The sequence below is a fragment of the Cryptomeria japonica genome, chromosome 5 (assembly GCF_030272615.1).
Source record: "Cryptomeria japonica chromosome 5, Sugi_1.0, whole genome shotgun sequence".
Classification (NCBI taxonomy): domain Eukaryota; kingdom Viridiplantae; phylum Streptophyta; class Pinopsida; order Cupressales; family Cupressaceae; genus Cryptomeria; species Cryptomeria japonica.
Window position 1 is genome coordinate 164,676,020 of NC_081409.1, and position 17,435 is coordinate 164,693,454.

At 38.1% G+C, this 17,435-nt stretch overlaps 1 protein-coding gene across 4 annotated transcripts in view; it reads right to left on the reverse strand.

Moving 5' to 3' along the window:
- LOC131072727 (DNA-directed RNA polymerase III subunit 2) overlaps positions 1-17,435 on the reverse strand; it is a 182,096-nt gene that overhangs the window by 19,169 nt on the left and 145,492 nt on the right. For all 4 annotated transcript variants that reach the window (XM_058008988.2, XM_058008986.2, XM_059221304.1 and 1 more), the window contains one exon: positions 4,726-4,834. In XM_058008988.2, coding sequence (XP_057864971.2) covers positions 4,726-4,834 — 109 coding nt within the window. The remainder of the gene's footprint in view (positions 1-4,725; positions 4,835-17,435) is intronic.

The following is a 17,435-nucleotide window of genomic DNA, read 5'->3' on the forward strand; positions in this document are numbered from 1 at the left end:
CTAAGTATTATGTGAAAAGGGAAAAAGACTGCAAACGTCATATCAATAGGTGGATTCATGAGCCACGAGCTGCCTTCTCAAGGTGGGCTAGGTTGTACTGCTATGACTTCAAATGGGAAATAGGAGACATCGTAACCCTCCTCAACAGGATAATGGGCCTTGAACATTCTAATGTTTTTGAGCCCTGGATGTACCAGTTCATCATGTTCATAAGGTAGTCCCATCATATATCAGGGGGAGAAGTCATCAGCGATGCCTTGTGTGAACAACTTTCAGCAGTCTCTTCCACCATGACTTTCTACATGAACTCATATTTGGTGTACTTGGCAGCATCGCTTAGACATTTTCCAAGTCTTTCTACCAAGGGTGATCGCTTGCTTATACCGGTATGGGAATATTATGATCAGTTGCCTTTGAGACCCAGCATATTGCATTTCAGAAGAGTCCAAGATGCATTTTTCAGTTACTTCATGTGTCAGTTTGACAGAACTCTGAAGAACAAAAGGGTATTAGATGAGGCATGGGAAAAGGTGAGTATGGATGTTTGTTTCTACAATTCCCGACATTCACCTATATGAAAATCAGATGCTATAGTGGGCAAGCATATATGCTCCCTAGATGCCCAACTGATAAGGTCATTCTTATGGAGTTGGGAAGACAGATTATGGCTGTCCATGCTCATTAGTCCGTCAGACATAAGGTTGGAATGGGGATCTCTACAACAAACCCATTAAAAATTGGTCGTTATTCTCTTGTCACATCCGTTAAAGCCAAGGCCATGGAGATTGAAATGCAAGAAATTAAGCTCAAAAGGTTCAAGTCCAGAGCTAATTTTGATTACCAAGGTATGAAGGAGAAGATCAAAAAATCCTTCATGCACGTGCATCGCATTGAAGACATTTGGGTAGATCTCCGTACAGAGATCGAAGTTTTGAAGATGGATTACTGCAGGCTCACTATTGAGCAAGTTGTTGATTTGAACCTGGTGGATATTCCACAAGGGATGATTGACGATGGGCACGTACTTGATCCTGAATATATTTCACAAAGGGTTGAGAAAGCTCCACTTCCTTTAATCCAATGGTCACACAAGGAGTGCATATCCATTCTTGAGAGATTTCAAGCAATCTTGGCTAACACCAATGCTTGGCTGAAAAGTAATGTTGTGAGACTCATCAAAATCAAGATTGGAAAAGAAGATGATTCTAAGCTCAGAAGGTACAAGCATTGGATTCCTGGGTTGATCAGCTTCATGATCTATGTGCACAAGTGATGAAAGACATTTTTTAGATGATGTCTAAGTTGGAAACCGTTGAAGAGAAATTGGATCAGACTTCCGATACTTTCAAAAAGAATCTGGAAAGTGTTGAAGATAGTTTGACAATCTGGCGTACCATGCCCCAACAACAGTTGAGTGTTCTACAGGAGCATGCCATCATCTCTTCCAGGGACATGTACTTGGAATTTGAAGAGCTTCTGGAAAATAAGGCCCTTGTTCTTAAATCCCTCATTGAAGAGATTGGTGATGCAATGAGATTACAAGGTGAAGTTTTCCAAGGTATTGTCTCTCATTGTGAAAAGGCCTCTTGCAACATAATAAGTCAAGATGGATAGCTAATACCAGAAGAAGAAGTTCTTGCAGATTTGCAGATAAGAATTCATAATGAATGGAGGAGCGATCAATTCTCAGTTGTTTCAATTCAAATATTGATGAAACACCAAATCTTTTTGAATTAAATTCAATCCATCCTGGAGAAAAACAGCTCTGCACTCCTCTGATGCCATGATACCATTGTGAAGACCATGGTTGTTGCCAAGAACACCCATGAACTGGATCCCGATGAACTACAAATGATCATCCAGAAGTTTGAAGGGTTCATGTCTTCACGTGCTACAGTTTAAATGTTTTTCAACACTTAGTTGTATTTTTCCACATTTGTAATCTTTAGTTGTAGTTTTTCTTTTGACAAGCTACATGTAAAAGTCTTTTTGTAAAATGCAAGTTAAGTCATTACTTGCACTTTTGTAATTACATGTAAGGCAACTACAAGTTGTGTTCAGTTAGGACCGTAGTTGGAATAAGTCTTAGTTAGTTATTGAATAAGTCTTGGTGGTTGAAAGAATTTCTCAAGTTAGTTGAGATCCTCCCACCTTTTTCTCATGACTCCTCTCCTATAAATACTTGAGGGGTCTATTGTAATCTTTATCTTTTGGAAAACAAACAAAAACTCTGCCAAATTTACAGCAAAAAAGTCTTTGAGCTTTCATATGTAAATTCAAGAATTGAAAGGAATAGAAGGAAATTGCTCAAGCTTTGAGTCTTTGTGCTAAATACTTGAGTTTGTGTTCTATATTACCTTTCTTGCAAGTGTTTCTTAAAAAGCTTAATCACATTTGATTTGCAGTCCTTGTGCTGCAAGTAGTTGAGGTTAATATAGATTAAAATAAATATTTTGTTGAGAGAAGTTGTAAGTCTTTGTGCTTTCACTTGTTCTTAGGAGAATTTAGGAGCAGATTTTGTGAGAAATGGCTGTGAGTCTTTGAGCTTATACTACTTCCCATTGTTTTAAGTAGAAAAGAATAAAATATTCCACTCTTTGAGTTGTTATAATTTGTTCGTGATAGAATTAGTATAGAAAAGGGTAGATAGGACTTCACATAATCAAGTCTTTGAGCTTAATATTTTTGTCCCGTCCCGAAGGAAGTGACGAAAGTCTTTGAGCTTTCAGGAAACTTCATTTCCTTTCTCTCATTTCATTTCGAAAGTTGTTACTGTTGTTTTATATCAAATCGCTATCACTTTTCTATGAAGAGAAAAGGATATTGTCTTTCTTGGAAGAAGAAAGAATGTTGTCCCATCCTATTTTATTTTCAAAGTTGTAGTTAGATAGGGGGAGCCTTCCCTTAATTAGGAGAGTTTTACTCACATGCTGTGGTTGAAACCACAATTTTGTATTTTTCCCCAAGTGTACAAAATTTTCGACCAACAATTCAAACAATTAATATTATGGCCCCTTTTTAAAGTTAACTTGAGCCCTTCACTTCATGAGTAATCATAACATTATTTTATAATAAGCTTAATGATTAATCAATACTTTATTAATGAATTAAAATAAAATAACTCCATGAATACTCATTATTTCTCGATTTCGTCTGAACCAGAGAGTCAACCACTGCATTCACTACTCATCTGTCTGCCTTACTAAAAATAGAAAGGGTACCTCTCAAACAACCAATGACTTACTATAAATAGTAAGTGTGTATAACTGAGCCAAACGAAGACCAAAACTGATCCAACGGAACTTTGGAGAAGATAGATGCCAACCACTGACCAAGAATCTGCCTAAAAAACCCTCTATCCAAACCCTATTGGCCTACGAGGGCCAATGATAGGCTAACTAATCATAAAACGAGAGCGGCTAAAAAAGGGGGACATTACATCCAGTGACATCTACACTTCCAGATGGTGTGATCAACACTCAAGGCTCTTAGTGCTCCACCAACTCTTGCAACTTTTTTACTTTCATTCGTGGAGCTACAGGGGCACATTTAATGATTTTTGTAGGATTGCCATCAAGTGAAGTCCAAGACCATGCTTATTTATGGTTACTTGATGGCCTTCATGTCAAGTTTGCTTGCCCCGACTTTGGAATGTCAAACAATCCACCTCCTAGAAGTACTTTTCTTCTTGGGATTGCCTTGTTAGGGTATGGCCAGGTTGCTTGCATGCAGACCATGTCAGGTTTGTGCACCTCCCTGTCATCCCTGACTAACTTTTCTCTAGGCATGTCAGGGTCAAGGCTTCCTCTCCTTGACCATTGGTCTCTCCTCTACGACCGGTTTGCTATATAAAGGCTTGCTAGGCCTCATTGTAAAGGGTTCTCTCCCTGTTGGCTTGAGCTACTCTTTGCTCTTTCACTTCTCTTGAAGATTTGCATATTTTCTTGCATTTCTACAATTGTAAGTTTGGTCATTGGCCTAAGAATGAATTAAAATTATCATTCTTGCCTTCCTTCAACTTATGCATGTTGTGTATGTTTTCTTACCTTCATTGTAAGTGTATGTTTTGTGGCTTTCTTTCACGTATATGTTGTGTTAATTTGTTTCTGGGAGTGACTTGTGGGAAACCTTTTCCCCTTTTGACTTTTAGCAAATTCTAACCTTCATACATTCGTTTGGGGTCATTCATGCAACTGAAGTTTGTGCATCTCCTAAGTATTTCAATTGGTTCTTTGTGTAAAATTTGGGTGGGGAGAGAAACATCCCTTCTCTTGGTGCATCGCCTCCTTTCAGTTTAGCATTTCCTTCTTCCCTTTTCCTTTGCAAGCTGTTAGGATAGGTTTAGAAGTAGAATTTAGAGTGTTGAGTCGGTTCAACACCTGCACTTGGATTGAAAAGGAAGTCGGCCTTCTTCGGAGATTCAACCTCCTTGCGCAAGGTCCTACACTTCGGGGTTGTTTCCATGTTTCACAAGGTTGTTGATTGTGACAACATAAACTATACAATAAAAACAAAATCTTCTAGAAGGTTTCTAACATTTTCAAGAAAATATTTGAATCTCAGCCTTTGAAAAATAATCATTTTTCAGTAAACCAATGTTTTTCTCTACCTTTTAGTTCTATATGCTATGATTGTTCTTATTTATTTCAATGGGACCAGTCTGAGGAAAGAAAAAAGAATCACTTCAGTAAAAATAAGGAAAATAAAACAGTTCCATTTACTCACCTGACACCGAGAATCAACAACATAACCACCTTTCCCATTCGCTATCATCCTAGGTCCAACTATCCTATCTTGAGTACGATTCACATACTTCTTAATGACAGCTGAAGACCTGAATTAATTTTACAGATAAAATCATTTGTTAGCATATTTTAGAAAAGGCAAATGCTATCAGCAATAAAAGTCAATTTTTGTTTGTGCTAGATAGAAAAGCAGGAATAACTTTTCAAAGTTGATATTCAAGCTCAGGATCAAAACCTGGCCCAGATTAGTCTGGAATCATCCAAGCTTGCTGACAAATACAATAACATAGAAATCAAATCTACAAAAAGCACTAAAGCCACAATCGTTCACAACATATTGGAAGACAAAGGCATTGTGAAAATATCAATAAGGAACTTGAATTGATTGGGTCCGATCAACTAGATTTTTTAGTCCATCAGAAAGTATAACACACATGCAAAGGCAAAAGAGCAAGTGGGACAACTGTTATACACACAATTTTAGATGGTAGAGTTCATGCTTTAGAAAGCAGTTGTGTGCATAGGTTTAAAGACTGTATTGTTCAAGGCAGTGTAAAGAAAATTTAGCACCTCTCCTATCCAATCTATTTTCCAGAAACGGTATAGTTTCCAAGGCCACCATGCAAAAACCCAGCCCACACTGTTGTGAGATCATCTGAGACTCCAAGGTTCCCAGTAAACCTGGTAAAATAGAATTCGAAGGCAAGGAAAGCACTAATGCTGAAGTTGTTCATAACATACCGGAAGACAAAGGCACTGAAAATATGAAAAATAGTGAGCTTCAATTGATTGGGTCCATTACGAGAAGATTTTTGAGTCCATCAGAAATTATAGCCCACATGCAAAAGGCAAAAGAGCTTAGTGAGACAATTATTCTACATAATTATAGATGGTAGAGATCATGTCTTGAAAAAAGTTCTCCATGCATAGGTTTGAGACAGTGTGTTCAAGATGGCATCCAGGAAATTCAGCTCCTCTTCAATCCAATCTATTTTTTGGAAACAGTGTAGTATTTTTTTGAAAATAAAAGATAACTTCATTTTAAACTTTTTCACAACAGTTGCAGATTCCAGTTTTTTCAGAATCAAAGCTATGCAGTAGTTTCAGAAAATCCTAATTTAAATTCAGTTCAAATTTCAAGTTCTATAAAATATTTCTCAATTGTCATTTATCAATCCCCTTGTTGATGTTCCACCGATGCATAATATTTGTCCATAACATAAAAAATAGAATCATGCACACTTCCAAGATGCATGGAAAGCATAATATTGATAAAAGTTAAGAGAGACTATCATCCTTGTCAATCACGTGTAGAACCCAAATTGGAAAAGAAGCCCCTATAAAGCACATTTCTAGATAATGGTACTTAAATCAAATTCAAAAGTTTGGGAATCAAAATTTGATTCACATAGCACATTATTGGTATAAACCTAAGTTGCCGGTACGGGTAAAGGTACAGGTACGTGGGTATGATACGCCAGTACGACAATTTTTTTTTGGGGGGTTTGGGTACGTCCGTACAAAAAAAAGTAAAAATCATAAATATATACATATATGCAGCCTAAAAAGTAGAAACAAAAATTAAATTTAGAATCCCAAATATCATCCATATGCTAAACAAAACTTGGAACTATCATATATGATATAAATATAACAAATTTACTGTAAGTCTAATCTATTTTCCATTTGTCAAAATTTGAATCAGTTATGATAGATATATCGTATTCATTGTTTTCAACAATAAAATAACACAATTAATAATCAGCATCATATGGGTCACTAGGAAGATCAAGATCAACATCATCATTGACATCAGATGATGTAGGTAGAGTAGTGGAACCGCATGCAGCGTCACTGCCACTTGCACTAGCAGCAAATTGGCTATTGGACTCCCCAGAAAGTAAAGATTGTGTGGCAGCTGAAAAATCCAAATCAGTTCGCTCTGGATCTACATCCCAAAACTTTGTGCTCCCATCCTTGTACTCTTTTTGTTTATGAGTAAGAAGGCGCAAGTTTGAATGCACATAAACTAGCTCTTTTGCCTTACTTGCTGCCAATCGGTTGCGTTTCACTGAGTGGATAAAGGAGTATGTGCTCCAATTTCGCTCAGATGAAGAGGAACTAGCAACCTATTAAATAATTGACACAAAATTAGAGGGTGACGATAGTAAAAAATATGAATTTAGAGAGCAATAAAAATTAAGAAACTCACTTGCGATAAAAGTTTAATTGCAAGAGTTTGAAGGTTTGGCGATGTATAGCCATTAAGGTACCACCAAGCATGAGCATCCTTCTTATACTTGTCACGGAGAGCGGAAACACTTTGACCATTGGAGGCTACAAAATCAGCAAACTCAGTTTACATTAAATCCTCCATTTCAGAATCGGGGAAGAGTTTAGCTAGTGCTATCCTACACCCTTCACTAACTTCTGAATCTCTATATGGTGGTACCCTTGATGGCTTAGCAAGCATTTCATCACTATAAAATTTGGGAGTCAATGCAAATGCAAGAAGATGTAGTGGGGTGGTCATTTTGTTCCACCACTCAACACAAATAGATTGAACCTCTTTGAAGAAAGTTTCTTCGAGATCTTGCTCTTTTGCATTGATGATGACTTTCATTTCCTCAATCATCGAGTCAATGCCATCATATACCTCTCCCAAACATGGTTGATCCGTGTCAGTATAACGGATCATACTCATGATGGGCTCAGTGAAATTCAAAAGATATTCCACTCGATCCCACCAAGTGTCATCTAGGATCATGTGTTTTACATTTCTTGCCCTTTCAGTATTGGATTGCCTCCATAGGGACCAACTTTGACTAATTACCATGCTAGCAAGTGGCTTCCACACCTTCACAAGTCGCCTCAAGACAGTGTTGGATGCAAATCAAGTCTCAGCAACCTATTCAAAAAAAAAAAATTTAAATTAGAATACAAAGAAGACATGATCAAATTTAAAAAATAATTTAAGGATTACTAAAGTGAAATCTAGATTTTGGAAATTAAAGTGTTTCAATTACCTTTAGCAACTCCAACTATGAAAATGATCTGAAAATGGCCTGTGACATGCTATGGTTTGTGATGAACATTTGGATCTCTTCAGCCCCATCATAAATCTGTTTGATCCAATCTATTTTCCTACCCATCTTTTGTAGCATGAGGTTGAGAGAGTGGACAGGACAAGGTGTCCAATGTATGTGTTCAAACCGTGTCTCAATCAACATACCTGCAGCTCTACAATTCTTTGCATTGTCCATTATTACTTGGACAACATTTTGAGGTCCCACGTCTTGAATGCATTGTATAAGGATGTTAGCAATAAATTGTGCATCCTTCACCTGTCTCTCACAATCTACAACTTTCTGAAACATTGCCCCTTTAGGACACACTGCAATTACATTAATTAATGGTCGATTTTTGGTATCCTTCCATCCAATGCATTTTCTAAGCTTTTTACCTCCTTTGCTAGTAAGGTGCTACGCACCTTCTCATAACATGGCCCTGTGTACCCTTGTGGAGCCTCATTTACCTTTCTCGACATATCTTGCCAATATAGTAATCGTACCACATTAAATGACAAACCGTTTGCATATAGACATCTTCCAATGGATTGATCTACAATCTCTCTAGCATCATTTTTAAATGCTCTCTCTAATGGTCCCCTGCTTCTCTTCACAATAACAGGTTTTTCATCAATTGTGCCCAAGAAAGGGTGGCTCTGTACCACGATATCAAGAAAATTACTATGAGATGGAGAAGTAGGGGGGCTCTTTGATCTACTTCCTCTTCCTTTCAACAAAGGATGGTTTGAGGCATTACCAACTCTTGCATCTGCTTCCTCTTGCTCTCTAATATATCCTGCGATTTGTTGAGGTGGCAACCCATTTCCATGCTTTCCTTGACATGGTTTGATTCCTTGTTGGGGAATGGCACAAAAATGGGCTTTGACACAGTTGTAGGAGCTAGTTTTTTTCACACTGCAAAAGTTGCATATCCAATTAAATGTTCCACCACCTTTTACTTGGTCTATTATTTTGACATTTTCCATAAAGGTGAATTTGGGTCGGTTTTGAAAGTCCGTTGAGGAATAGAGTTAGCAGACGTTGCCATAATGCTATCTACAACAAGTTAAACAATAATTATTAAAATTTAAATATTTAAGTATTTAACAATTTACATATTTCTAAATCACACAATAGTTAAAATATTCATATTTTAAATAATAATAATACAAAAATTTTAATTTGTATAATTATTATTTTAAATTATAAATATGAATATTTCAGCTATTTTCAATTTTGTAATTTAAAAATTTGTAAAAATATTATTATCATATATAGTTATACATTTACTTGAACATTATGAATAATTTTATTTTCACATTAAATGAAATTTAAATATTTCACATTTATTATTTATATAAATTTAAATTTAAATCATTAATTAACAAAATTATATTTCCTTTCATCGATTAAAATATTTCCTTTCATTGATTAAAAAATAGAGTCTAAAATAATTAAAAATTTATAAACAAACTATAGAAATTTTTTTTTTTTTGAAAGAAATTAAAACTACATACCTCGAGCCTGAGCCTGTCGAAGATGACCTGAGTGGAGCTGCATTGTCACTTGAGCCGAAGACGACGTGAGCAAAGTTGCGTTGCCTGAGCGGCACGTCACCTGCGTCGCGTCACCTGCATCGCCGAAGACAGAGCCTGCGTCGCTGAAGACAGAGCTGTCGAAGACAATTTCGCCTGAGCGAAGCCGCGTTTTGGTTGAGAAATCAGAGTTGCGTCGCCGAAGACAAACGAAGGCAAATCAGAAAATACGTTCAGTTTTCGTTTTAGGGTTTTATGACCTTTTCCTTCCACGAAAGAACTAAAAAAATCTTGAAATTCGCGTGCGACGCGGATCCGTTGAAAAAACAGCAGAAATACTCCACGTCGGCATCACATTCGTTCGGATACGGGTGTCAAAACATGGATACCATTCCAAGACAAAATAGAGGAATCCTGTTCGATTCCACAGGGATTCCAAGTTGAATCCAATTCCAAGTCGAATCCATACCCGGATACGGGGGAAAACCTACCCGTACCGGTAACCTAGGTATAAACAGTGACTGAGTAAAGCAGAGAACAAATATAACAGAATCCATATAACTATGAAAAATAATGAATATCAGTGCCTCTGAGAGCTCCAGGGATAGGGGAACACAATTTCTGATGCAACGAAAAACTTTGCAGGTTTCAAGGGACAATGCTACAAGGTTCATATTCATATTCAAGTTTGTTGAAGATAAAATTTGGAAAAAATTCACCACTGATAAAAATCAAGAAAAATTCATGATTAAATTTGTATAACACAAATTCAATATTAAAATTTTAATATAATTACATTAAATTTATAAATATTAAGTTTAAATATATTATATTTGATCTAAAAATATTAAACTATATAGATATAAACAAACTTAAATACATAAAACATAAAAAATAAATATCTAATGTATTAATAAAGTTATAATTTATGAACATTAATGAAGTTAAATATATAATAATATCATTATATATAAAAATTAGGGTGGAAGGAAAATATTGCATCAATTCATTCTAGAAGCAAAATCCCAGCAGGTCCTCACTAGTTGATGTCTCAAGGAGTGCCTTAGAATAGGGAGCCCTTCACTTTAGATCTCAATCTAATTTGTTGAGGACATGATAAAACTGCATGCCGAAAAGATGTGTAGCCCCTATCAACTCTAATTTCTTGTTTTGGCTTTTTACAGATCACCAAGACACAAGGAACCCTTACACTAGATATTTTTGCAAACTGGGGTAATTTTTATACTAAAAGAATGTAAAAGTTTAGGAAGGATAGCTGCCCTATTTATAGTAAGGCATTCCCTTAGGATACGACTGGAGCATAGCAAAGTGGGTTGTGATTTTGAGTATTGACATGCCGAAATGACATCCTTCTACTCGAGATCTGACTGTTCCACTTCAAACAGTTCCTCCTGATTCAAGAGTGGATTGAGAGCAGAGCAACATGACTAAAAGGAAGAACCGCTGCCAATTATTTAAAATTGTCTTTCTTAACAATTTTAAACAAATTTTCCTCTGGAACTTTATACATTCATATTTCATGGCAATTTTTTGAAGAACAATCAGCTAAAATACAAACAATGAACATTCAACATTTCACATCCAACAGCAATTTGGAGGTGGATTGTCATAAGTTCTATTGTAAGAATTTGGTTTCATGTTTGTAATAAGTTGTAAGCCTTAATTATCAAACTTGCAATAAATCTTGTGTGAGGAGTTGAACATCTGAAAATTAACCTATTTCCAGTTTTAATTAAACTGTCCAAAGTGTGATTTTGCAACAAAATAATAAAAATCATTGTTGTTTAGTAAAAGAACATGATACAAACCCCTTGACTTGGTCACAAGATTTGCCAAATTTAATTTAAAAAAATCGAGATTTGGTGAATCTTTAAAAAAGTGAAAATTGTAAAATCCTAATTTAAAACCGTCTTTCTAACAATTTTTAACAAATTTTCCTCTGCAACTTTATACATTCGTATTTCATGGCAATTTTTAACAAATCTTCACCTTTTAAAAGATTCAACAAATCTCAATTTTTTTCAATTAAATATGGCAAAAATTGTGACCAAGTCGAGGGGTGTGTATCATGTTCCTTTACTAAACAACAATGATATTTGTATTGCAAAATCACACATTAGACAGTTTAATTAAAACTGGAAACAGGTTAATTTTCAGATGTTCAATTCCTCACACAACATTTATTGCAAGTTTGATAAGGAAGGCTTACAACTTATTACAAACATGAAACCAAATTCTTACAATAGAACTTTTGACAATCCACCTCCAAATTGCTGTTAGATGTGAAATATTGAATGTTGACCATTTGTATTTTAGCTGATTGTTCTTCAAAATATATTTAGAGCAAACTACACCCTTTAAAAAATACATGTGAAAGCAAACCATATTTTAGCTGATGTTGTATGACAATGATCAGGGTTTCTGGATCAAAATTAATTGTACCATATTTTCTCTATCAAATGCCGGAGAGTGATGCAATGATCAATGGTGGAATGTCTAGGTCTGAAACCAGCCTGACCTTTGGCCCTTATACCTTCACCTTCTACCCAGCTGCTGATTCTACACTCTACCATACTCCCAAAAAGTTTGCCTAGAAGAGGATTGACCATTATAGTGCAGTAATTGGATGGGTTATTGGTATCCCCACTTTTAAAGAGAGGGATAACCACACTAGTTGTCCAATCCGATGGGAGACCATCACAAATGACACTGTTGAATATTCTCTTTATGTGAGGAGAGAGAAGTTCAACTCCGCTTTAAAAATTCAGCTTGAAGCCCATCAATATCACTTGCCTTACCCATTGCTAAACTCTTTATCCCCTGTTTGATATCCTCTACCGTGAATAGATCTGTCGATGTGTTCACTATGGGAGGAGAGTTCTTCTCGTGAATCTGCTCATAAAGAAGCTTTGCATAATCAAGCCATTGGGCATCCGTGATATTGTTTTCAGTTTGTTTTCTCCTTTGCTGTAATTCTTTCCAAAAATCTTTGGGGTTGTTTCTACAAAGAGAGATTAACTCCTTCCTTCTAGCATCTACATATTCTTCTTTTTTTGCTTGAATCACCTTTGCGTATTTCTTCTTGTTTTCTTTGTGTAGTTGGCATAAAACGCATATTGTTATGTTTGATAAATCTGGTTACCCGACAGTGTATTAATTAATTGTAATAAGAGGGTCGTCACTCTCGGGTAGTTATGTGTCGGTTGGCTGACGGTTGTGTACCTCTCGGCAACCTTCGAAGCCTTTAAATATGTCGTGCACAACCAAGGAAGTAGTACGGTATAGTCAAGTCTATTGTAATCCTTGGTCAACCATCTGTAATAATTGCATGTGCAAATAAAGATATGTTTACTACCGAGTCTGGTAAGCATTGTCATGTACATTATCATTTCTGTATTTAATTTACCAATTGTAGCAGTAAACATTTTGGCACCCTTGCCTTAAAAGAAATCAGGTCAGCCTTGAGTGATTCATGTCCGTAAATCCCATTAAAGGTGAGAAGAGGCCATAGGGTGGTCAAGACAAAGCGATTAGGTGATCCGCGGACCCTCGGCCGGAGGGAGCACAGAGACGAGTTGAAGCCTAGAAGTACTCGGAGTGTTGGGATGTTGGAAGTACTTGAAGTGTTAGGGACGTCGAAGATGGATGTGTAGAGGACGCCTGCGTGGCCGATAGTGCAGGGAAAGCAACAGAATGTAATGGTTGAAATAGTCCACCCAAGTTTGGCACACAAGGCGAATACACATGTACCTTTCGAGTGAAAACAATGTTGAACACCCAGGAGAAGTAGAAACTACCGAAGTTCACAGGAGACGGGTCGGAGGACCTCATACGGCATTGCAAAACATGCATAACCATTTGGGAGGCAAATGGCCAAGATGACAAGGACTACTGGCTAAAGGCATTTCCTACCACCCTTTGAGGGATCGCCATTGACTGGTACACAAACCTCGACGCCCAACACAAGACGAGATGGAGTGATCCAGGAGGAATTCAAATTCTTAAGGGATGATAATGAGATTGTGGCCGAAATCTATAATACTAAGCAAGGGAAAAATGAAAGTGTACGGACTTACAACCATAGGCTCAAAGAACTATTGAACAAGATGGAGAACCAGCCAGCTGATGGGTTGAAGAAGAGGTGGTTCACGGAGGGATTGATACCCTCACTGCGCAAGAAGATGAAAGTAGTGCCTCCGTCCTCGTACGTCAATGCTTACAATCAGGTGATGGACATTGAGAATGAAAACAAAACCTCCTCCCGAGATAAGAGGAAGACCGACAATGATGAGAGCATCGAAATTAGCAGTGACGAAGAATCTAAAACCATACGAGCCCTTCGACGAGATATGTTGAGAATGATGAAAGAATTGAAGGCTGAGAAAGGAACCAACAAAGAAGGTAATGAACTATGGTGTACTGAGTGCAAAAGGGAAGGGCACATGAAAGGTAATTGTCCTAGAAATATGTTTTGTGAAATTTGCCAAGTGTTGGGCCATTCAATCAAGGAGTGCCCATACAATTTGAAGATGACAAGTACACAAGTACTCTTCACACAGGGAGAGTCCAGCCCATCGAAATCACAAAATGTATCGCCAAGTGGTTATGGAAATAAACGAGGGCAAAACCAAATACAATACGACTCCAAAGGACGTCCTATCATACAGTGCAGACAATGTAGTGAATGGGGACACTTTGCGACAGATTTCCATAACAAGAAAGACAACATACAATTGTTGTGCAAATGGTGTGGACCAGGTGACCATGAAGACACCAACTGGCCGAAGCAGAAGCGTATTAATATGTTGGATGTGGAGGAACAAGAGGACGCAGTTTTGGCAATCACAAGAGCACAGACAAAGAAGGCAATGTATTCAAACTCTAGTAAGGAAAAGGAACAAGACGAAGTAGAACAAGTGTTGGCGAAGGAACGAGTAACTTCCAATGGAATTGCAAGTACGTCATTGAGGGAGTCAGAGAAGAACATAGTCCAGCAGGTGCTACAAACAACTGTACCCATCAAGGTGGTAAACCTTCTTCAAACTATGTTGCAACTGAGAATGGCAATTGCCAACACAGTCAACGACGACACAGTCATCCAGAAACAATGTAAGCCACACGAGGAGGAATTGAAGGGAAAACCATGACCCAAAGGGAATGAGTCCAGTGATCCAATGTCGCTGATGGTGAGCATCAAGAGGAAGCCGATGATCGTCGTGATGGAAATAATGGGGAAGAAGTTGACAAACACCATTGTCGATGGAGCCTCGGGAGTAAATGTACTACCAAAAGACACTTGGAAACGTTTGGGGAAGCCAACGCTCTGGTTGCCAACCTTCCATTTGGTATGTGTCGACCAACACGACATCCAGTCGTTGGGAACATTGGTGGCACAAAAAGTAATGATTGGGACACAACAATTTTTCTTGGACTTTGTAGTCATCCCATTACAGAAGAAGGCATACGACGCACTCCTTGGGAGAGGATGGTTGATTATTGCCGAGGCAAATCATAATTGGAAGCGCAGCGCACTCTCAATTGAGACTGATGGGAGGAAGAGAAATCCGTATGGAGGGTGAAACAAACTGTACGGAGGCAGGATAGGTCATTTGTACGGGGTGTGCAGAGTTCTATGGAGGAGTCCGTACATGGTGTGTAGAGTTTCGTACGAGGGCGGAAGGAATCCGTACAATGAAAAGCAAGAAAATCCCAACCAAAATTTGCACGAGATTCAAGGGAAATCCGTACGATTAGACATGCGGAAATCTGTGCCAGGGAAATCCGTACGGCCAGCCACAAGAACTCTTGTACAAAGAGATAGGATAAATCCATATGAACAACGAAGACATCTGTACGAAGTTTGGAGCTGTCTATACAGTGGCAGGTAAGTTTGAAGAGATCCGTACGGAATTGCTAGAAATCCATACAGAGTTGGAGGGTAAATTTGGAGGAATCCGTACAGAATTGGCGGTTGAGGAGATCTCATATGGTGACAGTTGGAGGCATTTGTACTGGCCGTATGGAAGTAAGAAAACTCTTGGTAGTCACGAGAGCTATGTTGGTTAGATGGAGGAGATGCCACTATCAAGGGAAGAGGGGATGCTACCATCACTTGGCAGACATGGCAAACATGGCGGTCCTAGACATGGCAGAGTGGACCTGCCATCTGGCGGTCGTGGCGGAGTTGGCAATCCTGGACATGGCAGACTGGACCTGCCATCTGGCAGTCGTGGCGGAGTTGGCGGTCCTGGACATGGCGGAGTGGACCTGGCATCTGGCAGAGTTGGCGGAATGGAACTACCATCTAGCAGTCTTGGCGGAGTTGGCGAAATGGAACTGCCATCTGGCGGTCTTGGCAGAGTTGGCAGACTGGAACTATCTGGTAGTCCTAGCAGAGTTGAACTTTTGTATGGTGATACGAAGCCCCATGGAGGGATGGAAATTCCATCTGGCCAACAAACCTTCGGAAGGGCATTGCAGATACAACACGAGCAAGGGGTGTTGTCCCTTGACCCCATTGGGGGCGTTGCCCACAAACCTCCTTTTGATTTGGCAGGTACACTACATGTTGGGGTTGTCCAATACAAGTCTTGGCCTACACTCTTATCATTAGTCTTTCCAGATATTACTTAATGTTTACTTGTCGTCTGGAAGATGACTTTTTCTTTTAGGGGGGATAATGTAGTTGACATCAAACGCATATTGTTATGTTTGATAATTTTGGCTACCCGATAGTGTATTAATTAATTGTATTAAGAGGGTTGTCACTCTCAGATAGTTATGTGTCGGTTGGCTGATGGTTGTGTACCTCTTGGCAACCGTCAAAGCCTTTAAATATGTCATGTACCGCCAAGGAAGTAGTACAGTATAGTCGGGTCTATTGTAATCCTTGGCCGACCATCTCTGGTCTTCTTCTCTTTAATAATTGCATGTGCGAATAAAGATATATTTTATTGTCAGGTCTGGTATGCATTGTCATCTACATTATTATTTTTGTATTTAATTTACCAGTTGTAGCGGTAAACACTTTGCTCGGATCTTTCCCGTTCACCCATCTCTTGGTTGCCTTGCACTCGTCGTCATACCGCGAGTTTATTGGTAAAGTATTCATGACCCTCTTCCTACTGCAATTTCTTTTACAAGCACTCAAGCTTTGTGTTTAATAAGTATCAGCAGGCTGCTATGAACATGGTCATCTTGTTTATTGAGTCTTTCACCCTCCATCATATTATTTAGATCATGGAAACTTTGCTTAAGGACAGCATTGAAGATGCCCCTATTTTCTTGATTTATGAGGATTTTTCCTTTAGCAATTGTTTTCTTTTGCATGTTAAGACCTTGTTTAATTTGTGGGTTGCACGTAGCACAATCCAATTTGACAAAAAAAGGCATATGGTCAGATTTCAATTCTATAGGATAGTCTCCAATGTCAAACTCCAGCACTCTAGATATAAGATTTTGAGAACAAATCAAGTAATCAACCACACTCTGACCATTATATGTTTTGCAAGTGATATTCCCTGTTGACGGCCAGCCCCTCATTCCGTTGCAAATAACCATACCAAACAAACTACACATCCCCAATACTTCTGCCCCAAAGTGTGAAATATCGCCATTGTTATCTTGTGAAGCTCTTTTCCAAGATTGGCCTTCACCTTCTTACAGCCATAGAGGATTATTTTCTTCTTTTTCACCACTGCTCAGTTGTAGAGTGGTTATTAGATGTCCTTGCATTAAAGTCACCTATTAGCATTATTTCTCCTAAGGAACTGAAAAAGGAGATATCTTTTTTTAGTGACGCATAAGGGTCTTCACTGTCTAAATTTCCTCTCTTGTAGAACTTAAGAGTTTTTAAAAGCGAAATAACAAGCAGCCAACCTGATAATTGTCTCATTTACAGTTATTTGCAGCCAAATGTATTGTTTGTTTGGATCCTCTTTTTTGACTTTAACGGTTCCATGCCACTTCTCATTTATAAGTAATGTGAGTCCCCCATGTCCTTTACTTATCCCATTCCCTTTGTTCCAAACTGAAATTTTTTTGTAACCCTCAAAATCCGGAACCTT